The sequence below is a fragment of the Nelumbo lutea genome, chromosome 2 (genome assembly GCF_056320005.1).
Source record: "Nelumbo lutea isolate HS-2025 chromosome 2, American lotus-T2T, whole genome shotgun sequence".
In the NCBI taxonomy this organism is placed as follows: Eukaryota; Viridiplantae; Streptophyta; class Magnoliopsida; order Proteales; family Nelumbonaceae; genus Nelumbo; species Nelumbo lutea.
Window position 1 is genome coordinate 6,398,964 of NC_142685.1, and position 20,662 is coordinate 6,419,625.

General features: G+C 37.6%; 1 protein-coding gene across 7 annotated transcripts; it reads right to left on the minus strand.

Annotated features, from left to right (window-relative positions):
* Window positions 1-957: 957 nt before the first annotated feature.
* MCM8 (minichromosome maintenance 8) lies at window positions 958-13,570 on the minus strand. Of its 7 annotated transcripts, none has more exons than XM_088967307.1 (18): window positions 13,527-13,570; window positions 13,213-13,449; window positions 12,789-12,929; window positions 12,573-12,690; window positions 12,262-12,484; window positions 12,006-12,169; window positions 9,987-10,250; window positions 9,607-9,702; window positions 9,300-9,452; window positions 7,971-8,041; window positions 7,764-7,882; window positions 7,092-7,221; window positions 5,223-5,277; window positions 4,984-5,140; window positions 4,717-4,891; window positions 2,365-2,535; window positions 2,168-2,281; window positions 958-1,289 (listed from the first exon to the last, which is right to left on the minus strand). In XM_088967307.1, the coding sequence occupies exons 2-18, from the start codon at window positions 13,396-13,398 to the stop codon at window positions 1,239-1,241; spliced, it is 2,388 nt and encodes a 795-aa protein (XP_088823433.1). In that variant the 5' UTR covers window positions 13,399-13,449; window positions 13,527-13,570; the 3' UTR covers window positions 958-1,238. The 7 variants fall into 7 exon arrangements, with proteins under 7 accessions (XP_088823433.1, XP_088823435.1, XP_088823438.1 ...); XM_088967309.1 differs by lacking the exon at window positions 13,527-13,570 and adding an exon at window positions 13,019-13,111 and having other exon boundaries at window positions 13,213-13,460; XM_088967312.1 differs by lacking the exon at window positions 13,527-13,570 and adding an exon at window positions 13,019-13,111 and having other exon boundaries at window positions 12,573-12,693; window positions 13,213-13,460.
* Window positions 13,571-20,662: the final 7,092 nt, after the last annotated feature.

Consider the following 20,662-nt stretch of genomic DNA (forward strand, 5'->3'; position numbering starts at 1 on the left):
GCCATTGGGGTTAGGTGTCCAAATTCTAGAATCCGCCCTAGTGGGGTCTAATTCCCTTAAGCTGTGTTTGGTTTGAAAGAAAAAGTAGAAAAAGGAAAGAGAGAGGTGTTCCTGGGTTGAAACCGGAAAGGAATGCTTCGGGTAGCAAAACAAGGTCCTCTCCTCTCACAAACAAAATAGTCAGTTATGGTTTTGACTATGCAAATAACATACACCAACTCTAATCATAAGCATCACTTTCAGTTTCAGCCCACAGCAGACAGCACCAGTCACACACACCGAGGCCGGCCGAGTCCAAGTTCTTTATAATATAACCAATTAACCGCCACCACTACATGCCATAACCATAGAACACTCAGTGACTCAATATAACACCTTTCCCACTCTGTCTCTGTCAGAGAAAGATAGAGCACGGCTGACGTATGCCTCGGCCAACACATCTCCCCAGGGGAGGGGTGGCAGTTTTGCTTTGGAATGAGAAAAGTATAAAGGAAACATATGTAGAGAAAAATAAAGGAGACTTCCATCACCTCCACCATTGAAGCCTGATGAAAGGGCTACTTGATAGTTGATACTCTGCCTACTATCTGTGTGAGAGACACAGCAACTTTTTTTTCAAAATTGGCTTTAGAGATTTTGGCTTGCATGGAAGAAAATGGAATATCACCAAATAAGACTAAAGGTCAGACAGGATGGTAAGGATGAAGAGGAAGAGGGCTGCTGCAGAGGCTTTTAACTTTTGATTGGAACTTCCATATTTTTCTTATGGAAGTGAATGGCCGCTTGAGCTAGTTGATGCCATTTTATTCATGAATAAAAAGAAATAAAGAATATATGGAAGACGCAAATGTATTAGCTTTGACCACATAATTTCATTGCACCGTGCTTTGTATCACAACCGTGGGATTGCAGGGCAAAGCTTAGCTTACGTAGCAAACAGAGAAAAAAAGTAATGTATTTACAAAAGATGTCTAGAACTTAAATTCCAACTGCAACATTATTCTTTATACATTCAGGTTCCTCACTAATGATCCCATGAAAAAACCTGCAATGCTTATCAAAAAGGGAACCTCAAAATAATAGAATAAGAAAACAAACCACCAGTGGAACTTGGTAGAAAATGGATCTTGATGTAACCATACTATTTACTGTATACATATAATACAAAACCGGTAGTGTTTGCCTATATATGTGTGAGGATATCTAGAACAAGGTTCCTGTCACAATGCTGTCCAACTTCAGCACCTGGACCTCGACGATTGACTCCGAGAGTAAGATGATGATAATACCTGCATGCAAGATATTTCTGAGGTACTCAATGGAACAAGGTGACATGAACCACATGGTACCATAAAAACTCTGATGGCACCAATGATTCAGGAAATGGATCTAGCTTAGCTAATCATAAATATTAGATATTATTTGATGAACATAATGTATCAGCAGATTAAAAGTACTGTCATTGTTATCAAGTATATTTCTAGGACAATAACCAAGATGTTCACCTAGGGGTAAAGAACAGCAGTTGATTATGTTAACAAATTGAAGCAACCAGTGCTAGATTTTGTTTTCAAACTAGACAGACAAGGGTTTTCGATTCATATCTTGTAGAAAAGCCTAGGCCTAGGGTAGCCCCAAGCTGCTTGGATGTGGTGAAGAGCTGTAGGATCACTTCTCTAAATCTCTGTTCAAACCATCAACTATGCCATTATGGAGTTCCCAATCCAGCATACTTTTCTCCAAACAAATATGCTAATCAAAAGAAGATAAGGGAAAAAAGAAAAAGAGACAACAATAAACAGGTGATGGCATTTTTTAATTTTTAAGCTCAACTGTGAAATTTGGTCCCAAGTGAGCTATGACCAAGTGAAACACCAGAACTTCAAATAGAGCAACAACTGTGATATTAGCCCTAAAGAGCTGTTTTCAAAAGGCATGTAGGAATCTTGACTAGAAGACATGCACTACCACCAAAGGCACCTCTGAGGTGATTGTATAAAAAAATTTCTTTTTTATCACTTAGGATATTATTGCTATCAGGGAAATTTTCATTTGATGTTCATTTTCTAGGCAATAGTACTTTTTAACTTATACAATTCATATAAGATTGCAAACATACAATGATATCACCCTGGTTAATAACATCTGGATTTCAGAGGCATAGTACCTGGTATGTTTTTGGTCCTTTCTTAAGAAGATAACCAACACTGTTCAAGTTTTCCACAAATGTATCAATATCTGGAACTCTTAGGCCAATTCTATCTGCCAAACTGTATATTTCCTGATATGCAATAATAGCATGTCACTTATTTGATATCAAGGGGGAAAGGCAACCACAATAAACTAACTAGCTAGGATGCTTACAGAAATCAAAAAGCAATCCTTTTGCTGCAACTCTGATTGCTTATTGAGAGCACTGAGAAATCGTTTTGCTTCCTTCTGTTGACTCATTCCACTACTCCGACCAAAGTCTACAACACCATGTTCATCTACATACTTATCATACAAGGATTCCTTCATAATTTCAACCACATCCTGCAAAAAGATATGAAACTAAATGAGGGAATAATCAAGAAACGAGTAAATAAAAAAAATAAAGAAAATTTTATGACCAAATTAACTGATTGTTCTACACTTTCAAATAGCCCATGAAATAGGCAAATATCAATGGCCAAATTCATAGCTGGACAAACGATGCTGATTGTTGCACCGTAATAGTTGCAGGTTCAATGCCAGTTCAAGAAAAAAAAAATGAACTATAACACTCTTGAGAGAAAATTTGTAGATCCAACAAAATCATGCATGCAGTACTGCAGTCTATATCCCCCAGCATATCAACCAGGAATTTTGCATTCACCGAAATGGTAGAGGTGGATGAACTGAAAAAGCTAACTACAAACCAGTATTCCAAAAAAGTGCATTTGCCTTTAGGGCTCAACCTTGAGGCTTATGCCTGAAAGTAACAACTAACATTCCTCAAATGTATATGTATATGTATACATGTATTGTGGATGTGGATATAGTCGTATACATATAGACTTTGAAAAAACATGTAGATATGGATGTGATGTAACCTGCTTTGATACCAAATTGATGTAGGATCTGAATGAGCAAAATACCCCAACTGTCTGAAAATTCAAAACATCCCCTATTTGACCACTTGACTTCATTAATTTTATATATATGAATATGGATACACATGTTTTGAGGTATAACTTTGACATTTTAAGACTTTATAATAGTTATTAAATGATTTGTAAGGAAGTGATGGCTTTTTCCAGAGATCCAACTCTTAAATTATTATTTATGTGATCAGTTATTCATTATATACTTTCCTACATAAAAATATGAACCCCGTGTTTATTTCTTAACTTCTCATTTTATTTGATGTTTTCATTAAACATGCAGCAACTCAAGAGGCTCAACCCTCATGCTTGAGGCTTACTGCTCATGAATCTAGAGTCTTGGCACCTTGCCTCATTTATCTCATGCATCTACATTTTTAGACATTGCTGCTTACAAGTTTTTCCCCTTTCATAAAATCTAAAATAGTAATTGTATTGGGTTTTTATATCTTGAAAAATATGAGTTGCCCATAGAAAAGTTTTGGCTTGAAATTGAGTCGGTTTCTCATCTGCAGACTCAAGTACATAAATTTTTGCTTGGAATATAGGAACAGTAGTGTTGGGAAACAAAAGATCATTTACCCAATGCTGGTTCCAGCTGTCTGTCTAGGGTCTTGGGAGGAGTAAACTGGACACAGACCTAACCTCCAGCATTTTTAGCAAGAAATGGCCATCACATACTCAAACCTGTATTTTCACACTTGTCAGCTTGAGATTCTACCATTGCACCAAACAATAGTGTTGGGCAGTCAAGACCTAAAATGGGCACAGTGGTGGTAAGTTGATATCAGGAAGTGGCAAGGATATGATGGACAAAATTATATACAAGCACATTTTTGAAAAACTAATATCCTTAAAACTTAAAAGAGATTAAATGAGGGAAAATAGAGTAAGATGCTTTGCTCACATGAATAAAAGACCCCCTGTAGCACCCAATAAGCACTCTAATGCATGTTGATGGTTCTAAAAGCATCTAGGAAAGGCAAAAAGAAAGGACATGGGTTGGAGTGGTCATAAAATCTCTAGATAATCATAATTTAATAGAAGATATATGGCCCTTGAGAATTAAGTGCTGCAGAAGAGCATTTGTGCATTTTGATTTACCCTTTTTCCAAACTTGACCATAGATGATACAATCTTCTGTCTGTAGTGGTAACTGATAAACCTGCACCCGTGAACCCTGAAGGCTTTTCCAAATGATTCATCAAATTTGTGGAACTGGAATTTAATTTTGGTACCAAAATAAGCCACCATTGAACTGTAGGAAACACTTAATTGTTCCCTTGCAATTAAACTAAACAGATATTGCATCTTGCTGAGTTGGTCATTGTTTCTTTCAAGAATCCAGCAAAAGTTTGTAAACTTTTTAAGGAAATAGCATCTTTTAGAATTCACCTGCTTTACCCCAATAAAACTTATCAATGAATAATTGAATCCTAACATCTCACACCTAAGGTCTTCTTGTTTTCAACTTAGATAAACCAAGGTTGAAGAATTAGCTATGATGATAGGGGCTTATGACCGGTAATAAGTAACTAACATTTCTGTATGCACTGAATACTAAGAAGCCGGCTCCGCTAAATGAACTTACCAAAGCATCTTGAGCTGTTATTTCTTCCCTCAATTCCACTCGAGCTCGGGCTTCTGCCAATCTTACAAGACTCTCCAGCTGCCTTGCTGTTATTGGTGTACCATCAGCTGAAGTATTACGGTCTCTCAATCTTAAGTAGAATTCCTGTAAAATTTCTGCTGCAGATCTTGACATCCTGATACAACACAAAGATCAAATAAGATCATAGAATGTCTAAAATAAGTCAAGGAGAAGATATTTTACAGTGAATACATAAATTCAAAGCACCTGGGAAAGACAAAAGATCTTGCATAAGCAATAAATTTGCAAAGAAGAGGACCAGGCAACGAAACAAAATCTCTATCTTTCTTTGGGTCAAGTCTCAATCTTGAGGTTAAAGAACCAGCTCTTACACTCAAACCTATTCCACCATCATTTTGCAAGGCTGCAAAGATTAAGAAAATGCATATATTGTCAAGCAGCAATTTCGTTCACATGTTTGATGCACATATATGTAGTAACACCACCTCTGCTGCATTGTTTTTTGGCTGCTGGTGAATGCTCCCCATTTCCTGCATGCAGCTGCATGAGAAAAGCTATGCTTAGTACATTATATATCCTTTAACATAATTACACACAAGCAAATTTTTTGCCAGGAAATCTGTAGTCTAACCAGGCCCACATATGCTGTAAAATTGACACATACTAACAGAGTCCAGGTTTACCATTTAATGGCCTTAACTGGGAGTTCTCCCATTAAATAGTTGGCATGATTGATAGGGGTGCAACTCGGGTTGGCCCAAGTTAGCATTTTACACTACTTCTCAGGCCAGGCCCATTCAAATTTTGACAAAAGCCCAACCAAGCCCACACAAGTTGCACCCCCTAATTATTGATTGTCTGCCGCTAATGATATTACAGTCCATCACATTCGATATTTTGAGTTTTCATTGAAAGTTTGAAATTTTGAAACTTCGGTTCCATTGGGAGCAAATTTAAAATTCCAATACTTTGAGAGTTTGACCAAGTCACCAAGTCCCACCAAAATCTCATCAATAGCAATGTTATCAAATGCAATTTACAAGAGCAATCTGAATCATGGACCATATGAGCTCCAACCCGAATCTTATCATCAAATCATGTCTGAGAAAGCATATTATTGCTTGAGTTGTATGATAGGATTTGGAATTTTATGATATACCCAATTCATGCAATTTGAATTATATTGGCACAGACCAAGTCCAATATGATATCATTTCCATTTTTTTTCAAGTTTCTTTTTTAAGGAGTTATGTTTCATGTTTGAATCCTCTGATTGAACTATAGGAGTTGAGTTGTTTAAAACCTATTCAGGGGCCTTTCAGAATCCAATTTTTGTAAACTAGTATATAGAACAGGAGATGGAAGGGGTAAAGACATTGGGTGGGATGGGGATGTAGACAGAGTTTTGCGATGTCAAATAGTTTCTGAACTTACAAATCTGGCCCACTTTGAAGTTTTGAACTTGGTTTTAGTAGTGGTAAAATATGGAAAAACATTAGTATTATGAGTTGGGCTCCACTGGGGAAAAAATAAATAAATCCTTTGACTTAATAGTAGTATACATATGTCAGTTAAACTGTTAAAGAACCACTAAGTGTATAAATTAATTGATTTTGAAGTCAAACCTGATCATATCATCTACCATTTACATGTTGCAAATTTAGTGGCACCAATTACATCTATGATGGATATGGATTGGCAATGCATTAAAATAAAGACAATTCAATTCAGCCTTAATCCCAACTATTTGGTGTCGGCTGTAAAAATCCTGTCAACCCAAAATGTGTTCACTGTATCTGTATCTTTTATCTTTTTTAATGGAGTTTCTTTGTATTCACTAAAAAAGAAACAATCTGACAATTTACCACACAGTTCATAATTCAATTCAATTCAGCCTGTTACTACAGTTTGTGAAAAATTTATGATTTACACAATATTGGTCCATTGTATTTCAATGAACTGTTGAGGGAAAAAAGAACAGTCTAATGATTATATTCAAGATTCATCAGTTACAAAATTTTCAATCTCCAATTTGATTGAAAATGTGGTTACAGTGGCCTTGACCGTATTCATTCAGATGTTTAATTAGACTGATTGTTAAAATATCCATCCCATTCAATCTTTCTGAAGACTCTGGCTCTCCCTACATGTTGCCATGTCTATTCATATGCAGGTCCAGACTGTGCTTAGACAGTGCAGATGGCCTGACGTGGGTGGCATGGCATAAATATGCAGAAGAATACAATAGATTATTAGGATATCATGGTGCATGCAGTTTTACCATACCATCTACCTTTAAATTACATAAGCACATAGTGTGCACCCACATTAATTGGTTGTACATGGTAACTTACTGACATAATGTGTTCAGATACTCGCTTATCCAGAAGTTCATTAGGTCTATCTAGTAAAATGAAGACCAAATCAAATCGTGAAAGGAGAGCAGCGCTCATTTTCAAATTCTCATTGACAGTTTTTGCACGGCTGCAAGAATTTCAGGCACAAATTGTTAAACAAGTTAATAACAAATAAAAGGAAAACCTAAATGGATAAAGGCAATACTTCATTACTAGAGAACCAGACTAGTCAGATTTAACTATAGATATCCAATAGAAATTGATCTGATTGAATTTCATTTCTCTCCTTGAACATATAAAAAAAAACATTGGATTTTTGAAAAAGATCCCTGCTTTTTTTGAATATTTTCCATAAAATTTGAAACTGAAGGATCACTCTTACATGTCACAATCACAAAGATCAAATCAGGGTAATCCAATAGAAAAGAATAAATCATAGGCCACAATAATGATCATATGAAGTCAAAGTAAAAGCCTATAACTCAATAATCCCCAAAAAAATGTCCTGTTGCTAACATATGAAACTGTGCTGTAATATATCCAAAAAGACTACTATGAGATCGGTCAATATCATGATAATAAAAAAAAAAGATATCATGATAGACTACATAAAGAAAATAAGTTTAAGGAATATCAAAAAGTTCACTGAAGTGATTAACAAAATATTACTTATAATGACCCCCAACAGGGTTTGCTGCTGCCAGCACAGAAGTTCGCGCTGATAAACTTGCTACCAGTCCAGCCTTTGCAACAGAGACACATTGCTGCTCCATTGCTTCTAGTAGAGCCTAAGATAAGCCCCCAAAAAATAGTAAAAACCAACATCTTGAATACCAGAATACAAAAGAGTTTTGTGGATAATAAACAGAGATAAACCTGATGCTCAGCAGACATTTTATCAAATTCATCAATACAGCATAATCCACGGTCTGCAAGCACCATGGCACCTGTTTGAAAATAATATCATGTGACTTTTGCAGATAAACATTAAATAAATACTTACTATGAAAGAGTGGAGAACCTTTACAGATTTTACACTGCAATTGCCATATAAGTCAGCTTATTTGTGTCAAGTCAAAAATGAAAAAGCATAATAGCTTCCAGACATTCCCAACATGGAAAATATATCCATCTCTATCCTTTTTTATAGATTTTTTTATCAGCAAGAAAATTTTAACTTTTTAAATTAAAGAGAGAATTTAGTACAAAGTGAAGAAAAGACTGCCAGCCCAAACAAAAGACAATTACAGTGAAGCCCAAAAAAAATTGCTGTCTCATGACCCCCAATTTAGCAAGGGTATCAGCCATCCCATTTGCAGTCCTTCTAACCCACTTGAATTCTACATTTAATTCCTTCGAAATACTTTCCACTTCCCTAAAGGCATGCCTGAAAGTCTATGGAATGTGACTGCTACATCTTACCCATGAAATAACTATTTTAGAATCCTTCCACCTCCACCTGCCAATATCCCAGTTGTTTAGCCAAACGAAGTCCTTCCAACAAAACACACAATTCTGCTTTCAGAGAGTTTCCAACTCCAATAGGTCCTGAATATAAGGCCACCACCTTGCCTTCTAAATTTCTGAAGACCGCCTATTCCTGCGAAACCCGGATTGCCCAGTGAGCTTCCATCAAAATTCAGCTTAAACTTGGTACCTTCTGCAGGTTTCCAAACCATGATAATTTTGTCTTTTTCTCAAGATAACAATGCCACACGCAGCCAAGTTCTTAATATTTCATTCACTGAGAAGACCTGGAAGCTTTCCACCAACTTTACCCAATGTAAAACCCTAATCTTTATGCTGTCAATTACCTCTTCCATTGATCTACTTTTCTTTTTGTTGAATATTCTCCCACTTCTCTCTTCCCAAATTACGACTGCATTTACTGATCTCCACGTAATTCTCCTTCTATTCTTTGGTTGTCTCAAGAAGTTAGGATTGAAGATACTAACCACATTTTGAGGGGGATCCCACCTGCAACTAAAAAGAAAACAAAAATACTCCCAAATGCAGTGCATAAAAGAACAGGAGAATAAATGGGATAAAACCTACTCATCACCTAGATGACAACCACCTTATTGGGACAAAATGCACTGGTATTGCCTAGCCATCTTGATTACACTAGATGAAAGACTAGAACATCATAAACAACCAAAAAAAATAGAAGAAATAAAAATGAAATAAGTTAAGATCCCTGTATACCAGCCTCAAATGCATAATCGTTTGTCATTGGGTCCTTCACAACAGCCACTGTAAGGCCAGCATTTGTTGTAGCATTACCACAAACATAGATGCCTCTTGGAGAAACAGCTGCTGCTGCTTGAAGAAGTTGGCTCTTACCTAATCCAGGATCACCTGGCAGCATAAAATCCAGCATTTATCATGATTATTATTTCATTTGCAATTCACGAAAAAAATAAAAAATGCATAATAATCTAAGACAAAAACCAAACAAATTCATTTGGAAGTTAAGCTCATTTGAGAAAAAGGGGACATTCATTATATCTACCAACAATAATTAGATGGATGTCTCCTCTCACTGGGACTTTGTTCTTATCCGACGAATACTTTTGTACACCTCCAAACAGGGCAAGTGTTATCCCCGCTGTTGAAGAAATGTCAGAAAGACAGGATATTAGCACCACCCTTTCAAGAATCAGGTTGTCCAAGTAATAACCAACATGTTATATAAAACCAGTAAAAGTAGAGCATGTTCTAGAGTCTAGACTAATAAAAGTCATACACTTGACCTTCACTTCTTTCAAAAAAAAGAAAAAGAAAAGGATATAAAGAGGAAACAAATACCACCAGTCAACCACCCACTACACCTAGTATTGTTACATTGGAATCTCATCAAATATAAAAGAAGGTATTGTGTACAAAGGCCACCTTTAACAAGCTCGTGCCCATAAATGGAGGGACAAATAGATTGAAGTATTTGACGGAATATATCTGAGCCATGCTCCTCTGAGAACTTAACAATAAATTCCAAATCCCTTTGAGAAAATGAATACAAATCAAGCATCTCTGTCGTTCTAATGTTAGCACTGGTATCTTGCAAATCTTCAGAAACAGACTGGGATTTGGAGTTTATAATTGAAACTGCCTCTAGATACAAATAATATAGTCCTTGATTCTTGCTTTTTGATTTTCCTGAAAAAGCCAAACTTCTCTTTTAGTCCACATTTTGTACTCAGTTGTGAGGAATAGTTTCACTGCTACAAGCTACACCATAGAAATATGATTATATGAACACTTTTCCATTTATTACCAACAAAATATCCACATCCATCATGCAAGAAGATCACGGTACAAACATCCAACTAAATGTTATGCAAATTGAGAGTGGACATGGAATAAAAATCTTGCCAAAATTTATCAAACATATAGCATATAAGGACTTATTAATTTAATACAATTTAGCAGTGTTAAAACTAGGGTCATTACTTGGTGTAATGGTAAAATTTCAGGCTGACAAGCATGAGGACATTGATTCAAGTCTGAGAGCTGCCACTTTGTGCAAAAAAATGCCAAAGATTATGTCTTATCCAGTCCACCCTTCCCAATACCCCAAATAGCTGGGAGGAACATTGGGTAATGGTAGAGTCAATAGCTGGGAGTTACATTAGGAGACTCATTACCCAATATCTGGGAGTAACATTGGGTAACAAAGTCTACCATAAATGAGTCAATATCATGTCAGGCATGGGTACACCAAGCATGTGAAGTTGTATACAGGTATCTAGGTTCATAAAACACTGTTTGGAGAGCACAAAGTGCTAACCTCACTTAGTCTCCATTTAGTGTTAAAATGTTGCTACAATGGGTGTTTTGGTAATTTTCAATGGCTACAGACCTACACTGCCCAAGTATTGGTGTGAGGGAAACTGGAAATGTGACTTTAGTGTATTAATATAAAGGTGCATTCAACCAATTCTGCATAACTATTCACACTTCCTCAGACATTATATCTTCTGGTCCTTATGTACTGACCTTTGTACTTGCTTCTGATCCAGCAAAAAATTATCATGCATAGCTGGAAAAGTAAATAATATTAAAATGGTTCTTATTTTTTTGAATTCTAACATTATATAACTGCAAAAAAAAAAGATTTAAAATGTTGCCTCTGTTACCAACACTTCATCTTGTGCATTAGTTGTTCATTTATGTCAAATAAACTAGGAGATAAAAAGGAAATGTTATGTAGAAGTGTCCTCAAGAATCCATGGAGTGTTGGACTCTGACACAAGATGACATGATATTATCTGTTTAAGAGAGTCCATGCAACACTGCAAGCAGCTAGTGTGATTTTTTTTGGGCCCTTTTTTTTATGAGTAACTGTAAATTTTTATTAAGAAAAGCTCAGAATACAACTGAGTTATAGTGACGCCTTGCTTAGTTAGAGTGTCAGTCACCCCATGGGACTAGGCCTTTATGAAGGTAGAGAGGCAATAAGCCCACATGTATAAGGGGGGATGATTTTGTGATTTTGGTCAGGTTCATTCTATTTTAGAATTAGGATCAAAGATCAGTCATATTGTCGTTGCTTCTTTAGTGGCAGTTTTGCTATCTAAGATTCTATCTGCAAAAACTAGGGCTCCAAGTATTCAAAAGGTCTTTATTTTTGTTTATTTTAAAAGTTAATAGACCACAAAGGTGTAAAATACATAAGAACATATATATAAAAAAAAAAGTAACCAAAAAAGTAAACTTATAAAAGGCACGTGCCTGGCCTAGGTGCAAGGGGCACCAGCCACCAGCTATGCATCTTTAGAAATGGGCATCACCAGGGTTTAAACAGGTCTCATGCCTGCCTTGCCAGTGTGCCTATGGAAGCTTTAAGACACAGTATCCATCAAATGAAAAATTGAAGTATTACAAAAGATCTTCAATTAGTTTTAGCCATACCTCCTCCGACATCCATGTAGTTGTTTATTACTTTTATAATTCCAGTGACAGTCACCACATCTCCAGGGATGCAAGCATCAACAAGATCTTCAGTTAGTTCACACTCTACAGTTCGAGGTACCCGTCCCTCCTCATGATGTTCTGACTTCAGCAACTCCTGAATCCTGAAAAAGAAGATGCAAATAGACTAAGGCTCCAAGAGACCATAAAGGAAAATGAAGAAACAATTCAGTTGAAAAGAAGTTGCAGAGGATGCCTTATTTTCTGGAAATCTATGGTTCTAGCCGTAGATCTCATTGGATTAAAAGTTCTGCTCTTGCATCCATGGAAAGTACAAACAGCTGGCGGTGAGTATTTCCCATCAGGAAAGGTGCGCGTAATGTCTGCTCCACACTTTGCACAAGTAAAATTCATTTGCACCACTAAAGGCCTAACCATGCTAACTTTGATGACAGTACCACGTACCGATACAAGTTTGCCTGTTACATTACTGATGTCGTTTGTTCTGCTTCCTTAAATAACTCCCTTATAAATGCATAAAAGACGGTAATCAAGATAAGAGATTACCAATATAGGCAGCTTTTAAGTTCTTCAAAGCAATCATTGATTCTGGGTAGTTATGCGGCCGAATGTTTATCTTCACATCGTACTCCATTTGACTCTTCTCCAACTTGGGCAACAGAATCTACTACAATGTAAGGTATTTTATCCCAGACTTGCATATCATTTCAAGAATTAGAAACTTCAGGGAAGTAGTAATGTAGTGTAGCTTCAACTCAGTACCTTGTGAACTGCAACAGCCACGCACAAAAAGACTTCTTTCGGTGTTGCTTCTAGGGACGATAAGATATTTTCAACTTCGCATGTTTTTCTGAAATGTTGGAAGTCAATCGGCAAAATGAAGGTGCCATCGTCATCCCTAACCTAAGAATCATGTTACTTAAACATCAACTAATCCCTCCAGTCACCCAAAAAAAATGGAAATGCAATATTAATTCAATTGTCGGTCTCACTCTTTTCTTCGCCTTTTAGGGGTTCAAAATTTTAAAATCCAAACTCAGTAGAATTGAAAATATTGTCTTTTCGTATCAATTGAATATAAACATCTGCAATGAAATCTCGAGATGAAAAATATAACAAAGTCCATGGACCCTAAAAGTTGTACTTGGAGCTGTAAACAAACCGATAATGAAGGATTTAGTTGTACCTGAGAAATGAAAACTTCTCCTATTGGGGTAGAGAAGAATTGGGAGAGTCCTACTGTGAGCTTGAACAAACGATCGTCGAGCGGCAAAGAGGAGTCGTGTTCGTGAAAATAAATCGGCCAGATCTTCAAGATGTCGCCGGCGTCCATCGAGCGAGCGTGAACGTCCTCCGCCTCCGTTACGTACATTTCGATCGGATGCCGGAACAGCTAACGTGCATTTCTTCAAAATCAAAATGCCTGCGTTCGTTGCGCGGGAAGAGGACGGCAATAAGAAAATATACAACAGGAGAAACAAGAGAGCAGAGCAGGCAAACCTTTGGACCCCGGTTCAATTTTGGGTTGAGCCTTTCCTGTATGCTAGACAGATGGATGGATAAATGAAATTGACTAAGATAGTGTTTGAGAATACTTAAAAGAATTACTTTTTTTAAGAGTTGGATCACAGATTAAGTGATTTTGTAATTCTGTACTTCTTTAAAAAAGTGACTTTAATTTGGCTTTTTTTAAGTAATGCTCCAAAAAATGAGACGAATCAGTCTCTAATAATTTTTTGTAATGCCTAAAATACCCCCATGAGGGTTCTATACTTATATCTCCTCCTCCATTCATTTGAACATCTCTACTACCGGGTAGCGGTGCACCAATTGCAAGTCCACCAGTGACCATCATCGTTCTTGCTCAACGTTGCCACTTACAACTTCACCGAGTCCTTGTTGTTTGAAAGCCTAAGGTACAACTCAGCTTTTCTTCAAGATCTCATCCTTGTTAATAGAGACCCTTTTCAGTCTCATTTGAAATTACGCTTTTGAAAATTGAAATCTGGGTCAAAGGAATCAAGATTGGAATCCGCTTATTCGAATGTCGTCGAAAATGCACGGGAACAAGCAACTTCCAACCATCAACAAAGAAGTGAGAATGGCTAGAAAATGAGATTTTAAGAAATAAATTTAAGGAACCTCTGCTGCTCCTCAATTGGCCTTTGGTGTAGTGGCATGGAAATAAAACTTAGGCTTGGAAACCGAAATTCCGTATAGTTTTTGGAGGATTGGCGTATTAAGAACCTCCATGGGAGAGAACACATAAGGAAATGGAGCTTAGTGAATGACAAAGATGATGAATCATCATCATTGGTTCTATGTCATGAAGAAGATGATGAATAGTGGATTTTGAGGGGTTATGAAGAAGAAAAGGAAAGAAGAAGTATGAGATGGAGAGGGAGGCTGGAGTATTTATTATTTATATTTATTATTATTATTATTATTGGGTCCACATGGAGATTCACATGTGGGTCCACATGGACTCTCAATCAAAATGTATAACATAACATGTGAAATACATTGTATATATGTATGAGTGAAATGAGGGTTAAAATTGTCATTTGTATCAGTATAAATACTTATGGGGAAAGTAGTTTACCAAACATCTCCACCCAATAAGTGCTTAAAAACATAATAAGTGATTTGAAAAATGGGCTATCAAATAACCTTAATTAGTTAAGATAAATACTTCTAAGAAGTATTTATGAAAAAAAGTACTTATTTTAACAAGTACTTAATCATCAAACAGGGCCTAACTCTCTCAAAAGTATTTTATGACAATTACCGTCATCGTTAAGTTTTAATGAAGACTCATGAAAAGTAATTTTTACCCGGCGTGTTAACAAAGGGCAATAAGTAGTAAATCACTATTTTGACCCTATATTTAACATAACAAGCGTCTTTTGAATCGTTCCAATTAGGAATGACAACTGGCCTCTTTGCTTGTCACTGGAGCGTCTTTTGAGTCATTACGACGATGAATGTACCTTTGTGTTCTCTCCACCTGCTCTCTCTCTCTCTCTGCCCTATTTTCTCTCTTTTTCTCTCTTTCTCTCTCACCTCTCCTCTCTAGAATGGAAAAGAAACAACAACTTCGTTTGGGATCGTCAGTCTCGCAACAATGGAGTCTGACAATTGCCTTTTCCCAGTGAAGTCCGTCGATCCGAATTCATCCATCCCTTCTCAACTCGAATATTTGGTGAACGAGATTAGGACTCTCGAGTCTCTATCTTCACCTTACGTGGTGGAGCACCTCGGCAATGACCTAACACACAAGACCGCCACCACATCATACGGAATATGCACATGGAGTACTTGCCTAGATGTCACAAGTGACTCTTTTACCGCGCCATCAAGCACCTATCGTCGTGCCATCAGAGTGTATTGCGTGCCTTCATGGTGTCAACATGTGTGTTATGGGTGGGCTCTGCATGTATCTTGTAAGGGGGGATCACCAATGGTGTTATTGTGATTACATAGTATGATTTTTCATCCTTTTGATGTATCTTTATGTCACTCCCCCAAAAGCTTAACGTACTCTTTGAGGGGAGGTGATAGTCGAGTGAATCAAGAATATATAAAGGTTAAGCATGAGATCCCCTCGACACTGAACTGTGTGCTTATCCTTGTCATCCATTAATGCAATACAAGTTGCCTTTTTGTCTAATTTGTATGCCATTTTTATTGCATTTTCTTGTGTTGTTGCTTGTTGCTTAGGCTTATTCGTCGCATTTGAGTGCCCCCAACTAGCCTCGTGACAGTTGGTATCAGAGCAGAAGCTCCTACACACATTGGACCCTGTCTTCGCCCTTACTTCAGCACAATGAAGAGCAACTGGGACATTGCCGATGACACACCACACGGGCGGCACCAAGCCCACGACACTAATGAGGCTCCACTCGATGAACCTACCAAGACACAAGCTCCAAAGGACTGCACAACTAAAGCTAGCAAATGCGACAAGTCAGTCGACCAACTAGCTAGCATGGACTTGCGCATCCTACGTTGTGAGGCGACAGTGGGAGAAACCCGAGATCGGGTCAATGAACTCCACCTCAACCTAGAGAGTGTTGAGAATGCAGTGGTGGAACTAGAAGGACGTTTCAATGGCGCCTTCAGAGACATGCACACCACTATACAAAATTCGGGAGCGGGGCCTTCTCAAAGTAGTCTGCAGGGCTTGCTAGACAAATTTCAAGTGCAACTGGACAAGATGAGAGACGAGATGACTCTCCTAAGGAGGGTGGTGGCCAACTCATCTAGCATTCCCTTCACCCTAGCTTCCATGCACATCAAGATTCGTGAGCCAACACCTTATTCGGGTGCTCAGGATACCAGGGAGCTTGACAACTTCTTGTGGCAATTGGAACAATATTTTTCCTCCATTGGCATCATTGACAACCAAACTCAAGTACGTACAACCGCTATGTATTTGACTGATATCACAATGTTATGGTGGTGTAGGTGTTGCCAAGACATTGAATGTGGAACCTACACCATCGACACTTGGGTTGGATTCAAGCATGAGATCAAGCGTCAGTTCTACCCTGAAAATGTGGAGTACATGGCGCGTCGAAGAATGAAGAACCTTAGACATCAAGAATCACTACATGACTATGTCAAGGAATTTTCAGCCTTGACGCTTGAGATCTCCGACATGTTGGACAAGGACCTTGGGGAAAAATGCATGGAAACCAATACCCTAACAATCCAAAATACCATTTTGACCCTTGCCTGGCCAAAACCTTCCCCATAGCCAAGCTGAATCAGCCACTAACATACCTTGATGCTAACAGGAAAGGACTTAGCCATAGAAAACTCCAACAGAACAAGCCAACCCAACCATGCCACTAAAATATACACCTCGGCCTTGGATGATAGCCGGTTTGTGGAGCAGCAGAAGAACCTTCCTTCCGCAACAGTGACTCTAAGGGACCAGCCGAACCCGATTTCCGAGGACATAGATCGAATTGAGTGGGGGAAACTGTCACAAGTGACTCCTTCGCCGCGCCATCAAGCACCTACCGTCGTGCCATCAGAGTGCCTACCGCATGCCTTCATGGTGTGAACATGTGTGTCATGGGTGGGTTCTGCATGTATCTTGTAAGGGAGGACCGCCAATGGCGTTATTGTAATTACATAGTATGATTTTTCATCCTTTTGATATATCTTTATGTCACTCCCCCAAAAGCTTAACATACTCTTTAAGGATAGGTAGATAATCGAATGAATCAAGAGCATATAAAGATTAAGCATGAGATCCCCTCGACACTGAATTATGTGTTTATGATTGTCATCCATTAATGCAATATAAATTGCCTTTTGTCTAATTTGTATGCCATTTTTATTGCATTTTCTTGTGTTAATTGCTTGTTGCTTAAGCTTATTCGTCGCATTCGAGTGTCGCACGGGTCCCAACGAGTAGCCCCCTGACATAGAAGTACCGTTGCTAGTGGCCACCCAGTTTGGCGAGAAAGGTGCTAATGTGGATGATGCATCGTCTCTACTTTGCTACGTGCACTCCAAGGGCATCGTCCACTACAACGTCAAGGGAAGGAATGTTCTAGTGGATTCCGCTCTTGGCGTCGCAAAGCTTGCTGATTTTGGCTCTGCCAAACGGATCTCCCTCGAAGATGCCAATCTCAAGGGCGAAAGGTTGATCTTGCCTCAAGGGACCCCGCTCTGGATGGCGCCAGAGGTAATTTGACGGGAGCAACAGGATCCATAAGCTGACGTCTGGTCATTGGGTTGCACGATTATCGCCGACTGCTTCCTTCACCGCAATCTCATCCAAGAGTCCCAAGTTGAAGTGGCGAAGACAAGTGTTGAGCAACGGGAGATGAATAAAGACACATGGAAGAGATTGTGTAAGACCTTCCTCAAGGGGAGCCACCTGTTGGTATACTAATAACAACATAGCAACCGATGTTCCGTCTATAAGGAAGACCCAAAGGCCCTTCATTGCCAACAAGGGTTGAGGACTAGGTTAATAATGTTTCGTTCAAGATGCTAACTCAGTACGTAGAACTAGGTATGTCGGTGTTCTGCCGTTGCGTGCGTTGAGAGGAAGTGGATGAATTACGAGCAGCTTTGACGCCATTATTCGTATCGGCTGGTACCATTACGGAACCATCGCCACATACCAGATTGGTTTAGTTCGGAATTGGCTCGACCCCATTTGCGCCAAAGCCGCCTCAACGAAGTCATTCTACTCTATTTATGGAGAGAGAGAGAGAAAGAGAGAGGCCATGAGAGAATCAAAGTTCCCTCGCTCGTTCTAGCCGTGAAACCCACTTGTGCCAAAGCTGCCTCAACAAAGTCAACAAAGTCATTTTGCTCTGTTTCCGGCGAGAAAGAGAGAATGACCGGGGGAGAACCAAAGGCTAAGATTCTAAAACCTCCCCTAAGGTTGCAGTGTATGGATGGCTTTGTCAACAGTCCACAATGTGCGGAGGAGGTGAGGAGAGAAAGAGATTGTGAGAAAGCCAAATGATAAACTTAGAAATTAAAAAAAAAAATCGGTGACGTGATGTCATATATGAACAAGTTTGATGGACAATTAACGATAGGGAGGTTTAGAATTGTTTAGAGACACTTCAAGACAATAAACGGGTAGAGTTATTCAATTTGCTTAGTTTAAGAAATTTACCTTATATATATATAAGCAATATAGAATGTATAAATATGTTTTAGACATATTAAATGTATTATTTTATATTTAATATTTGTTTTTAACTTTTTTTTATTAATAAAAAATATTAAAAATTGCAATCCTGAGGTAAAAAAGAGTTTTTTTTTGGCGGCAAGGCGCCTATGGAGACATAGATATTGAAAAATTACATGAAATAGAAAAATAAATAAATAAATTACTCTAATTGGACATCAGAGTGTAAAGTTATGGTCTTTGAAATGTATTTCATGTGCAATTCACAACTCATGACCCGATCATCGGGTCGAACGGGTCAATGGTTGAAATTATTTGGATTAAATAGTTTTTGATCATCTGACATGTCTTGACTGAATCGGACCTGAAATTCTAGTTGGGTGATGGTTTGAACAGTTGGGTCAATGGCGGGTTGAAAACATTTGTTTAGAACTTCAGATTAATCTTAATCTAACCCGATGTTCAACCTAGGAGTGGCCACAAATTGAGCTTCTCACGAGCTATTTGAGTTCGGCTCATGAAAAACTTGGCTCAGTTTGATTTAAATTGAGCTTGAGCCCGATATATAGAATCGTTTGCTAATCAAGTTGAGCTTGAGCCCAATGAAGCTCAGTTCATGAGCCTAATCAAATCTAGTATAATAAATAAACAAATTTTATTACATACAGACATACACACACAATATATATATATATATATATATATATATATATATATATATATATATATATATATATATATATATATATATATATTAAACAATTTTTATAATTATGTTTTTGTATGTATAATAATAAATAATTTTTATATTTCTTAATTTTTTGTATAAAAATAAAAAAATATTTTTATATGTATAATTTTTATTTTTTTAGAAAAAGTTTGGCTTGCAGTTGAGCTCGAACCAAGTCAAGCTCAAACTTGCAAACTTCTGAACTGTGCTAAGCTCGAACTCAAGTCTATAGCTCAAGCTTGAGTTCGAGTCTAATACTATTTATGCAAGTCAAGCTTGAATAGCCAACTATTCAGATCAGTTTGGCTCAAATCCACCTCTATTCAATTCTAACCCAACTAGATGTTAAAGACTTAGGTGGATTCATATTTTTTAACACTTGCCATCTTTTGTTAAACCACTTGCCTTGGAACTCTAAGGGTCCGTTTGATTTACAGCCAAAATCAGAATCAGAATCCTTTGGAATTGGAATTGGAATCGGAATTGTTTATTCTCATAGTCTATTTGGTTCAAAAGGGAATGAAAATGAGAATTGGAATCAGCAAGAATGATATTTCATTCCTAACAGAGAATGGCCGTTCCCTCGAATGGAGGAATGCCATTCTAACAGGAATGAGAATGAGATTCCAATTCCGTTCAACCAAACAGCTGGAGTCCATTCCAATTCCGATTCCAGACCCTTAATCCCACTAACCAAATGGGACCTAAACTTTGTTTGTTTGTATTGCAAATTCAGATCAAAATGTAAAATTTGTTCTTGGGGGGTTAGGTTTAATTGTGTTTGGCTATAAATGTGATTTGCAATGTAATGCTTGCATTATTTGCCTCATTATTTTCATTGGCGTTACAATTTTACTTGCAATATAGAACTAGAAGTTGAACTACGGTGCATTTTGAATATTTGCTGCATGTCAAGTCAAAATTTTCAACTAAATATGTTAAAGATATTGCTTTATCAGTGGTTCATTCATGTTTGAATTATTTTACAATAATTTCCATATAATGTGCCATAAATTTCAATCAATACCGTTTGCACACCCTTTGCATATATCGAGAATATCCCTGTACTTGTATTTTTTTGGAATGCAAGGTTGTAAGAGACTGCAAATGGTGTGAACATCATATTATGAGCACTGAAGCCGATTTCTATTTATTTAGACCATAATTTGTCAAGTTCTCCTGAGAATTAGAGCAGTCAATGGGTCATGTTTATCCAATATAACCAAACCGAAACCACTC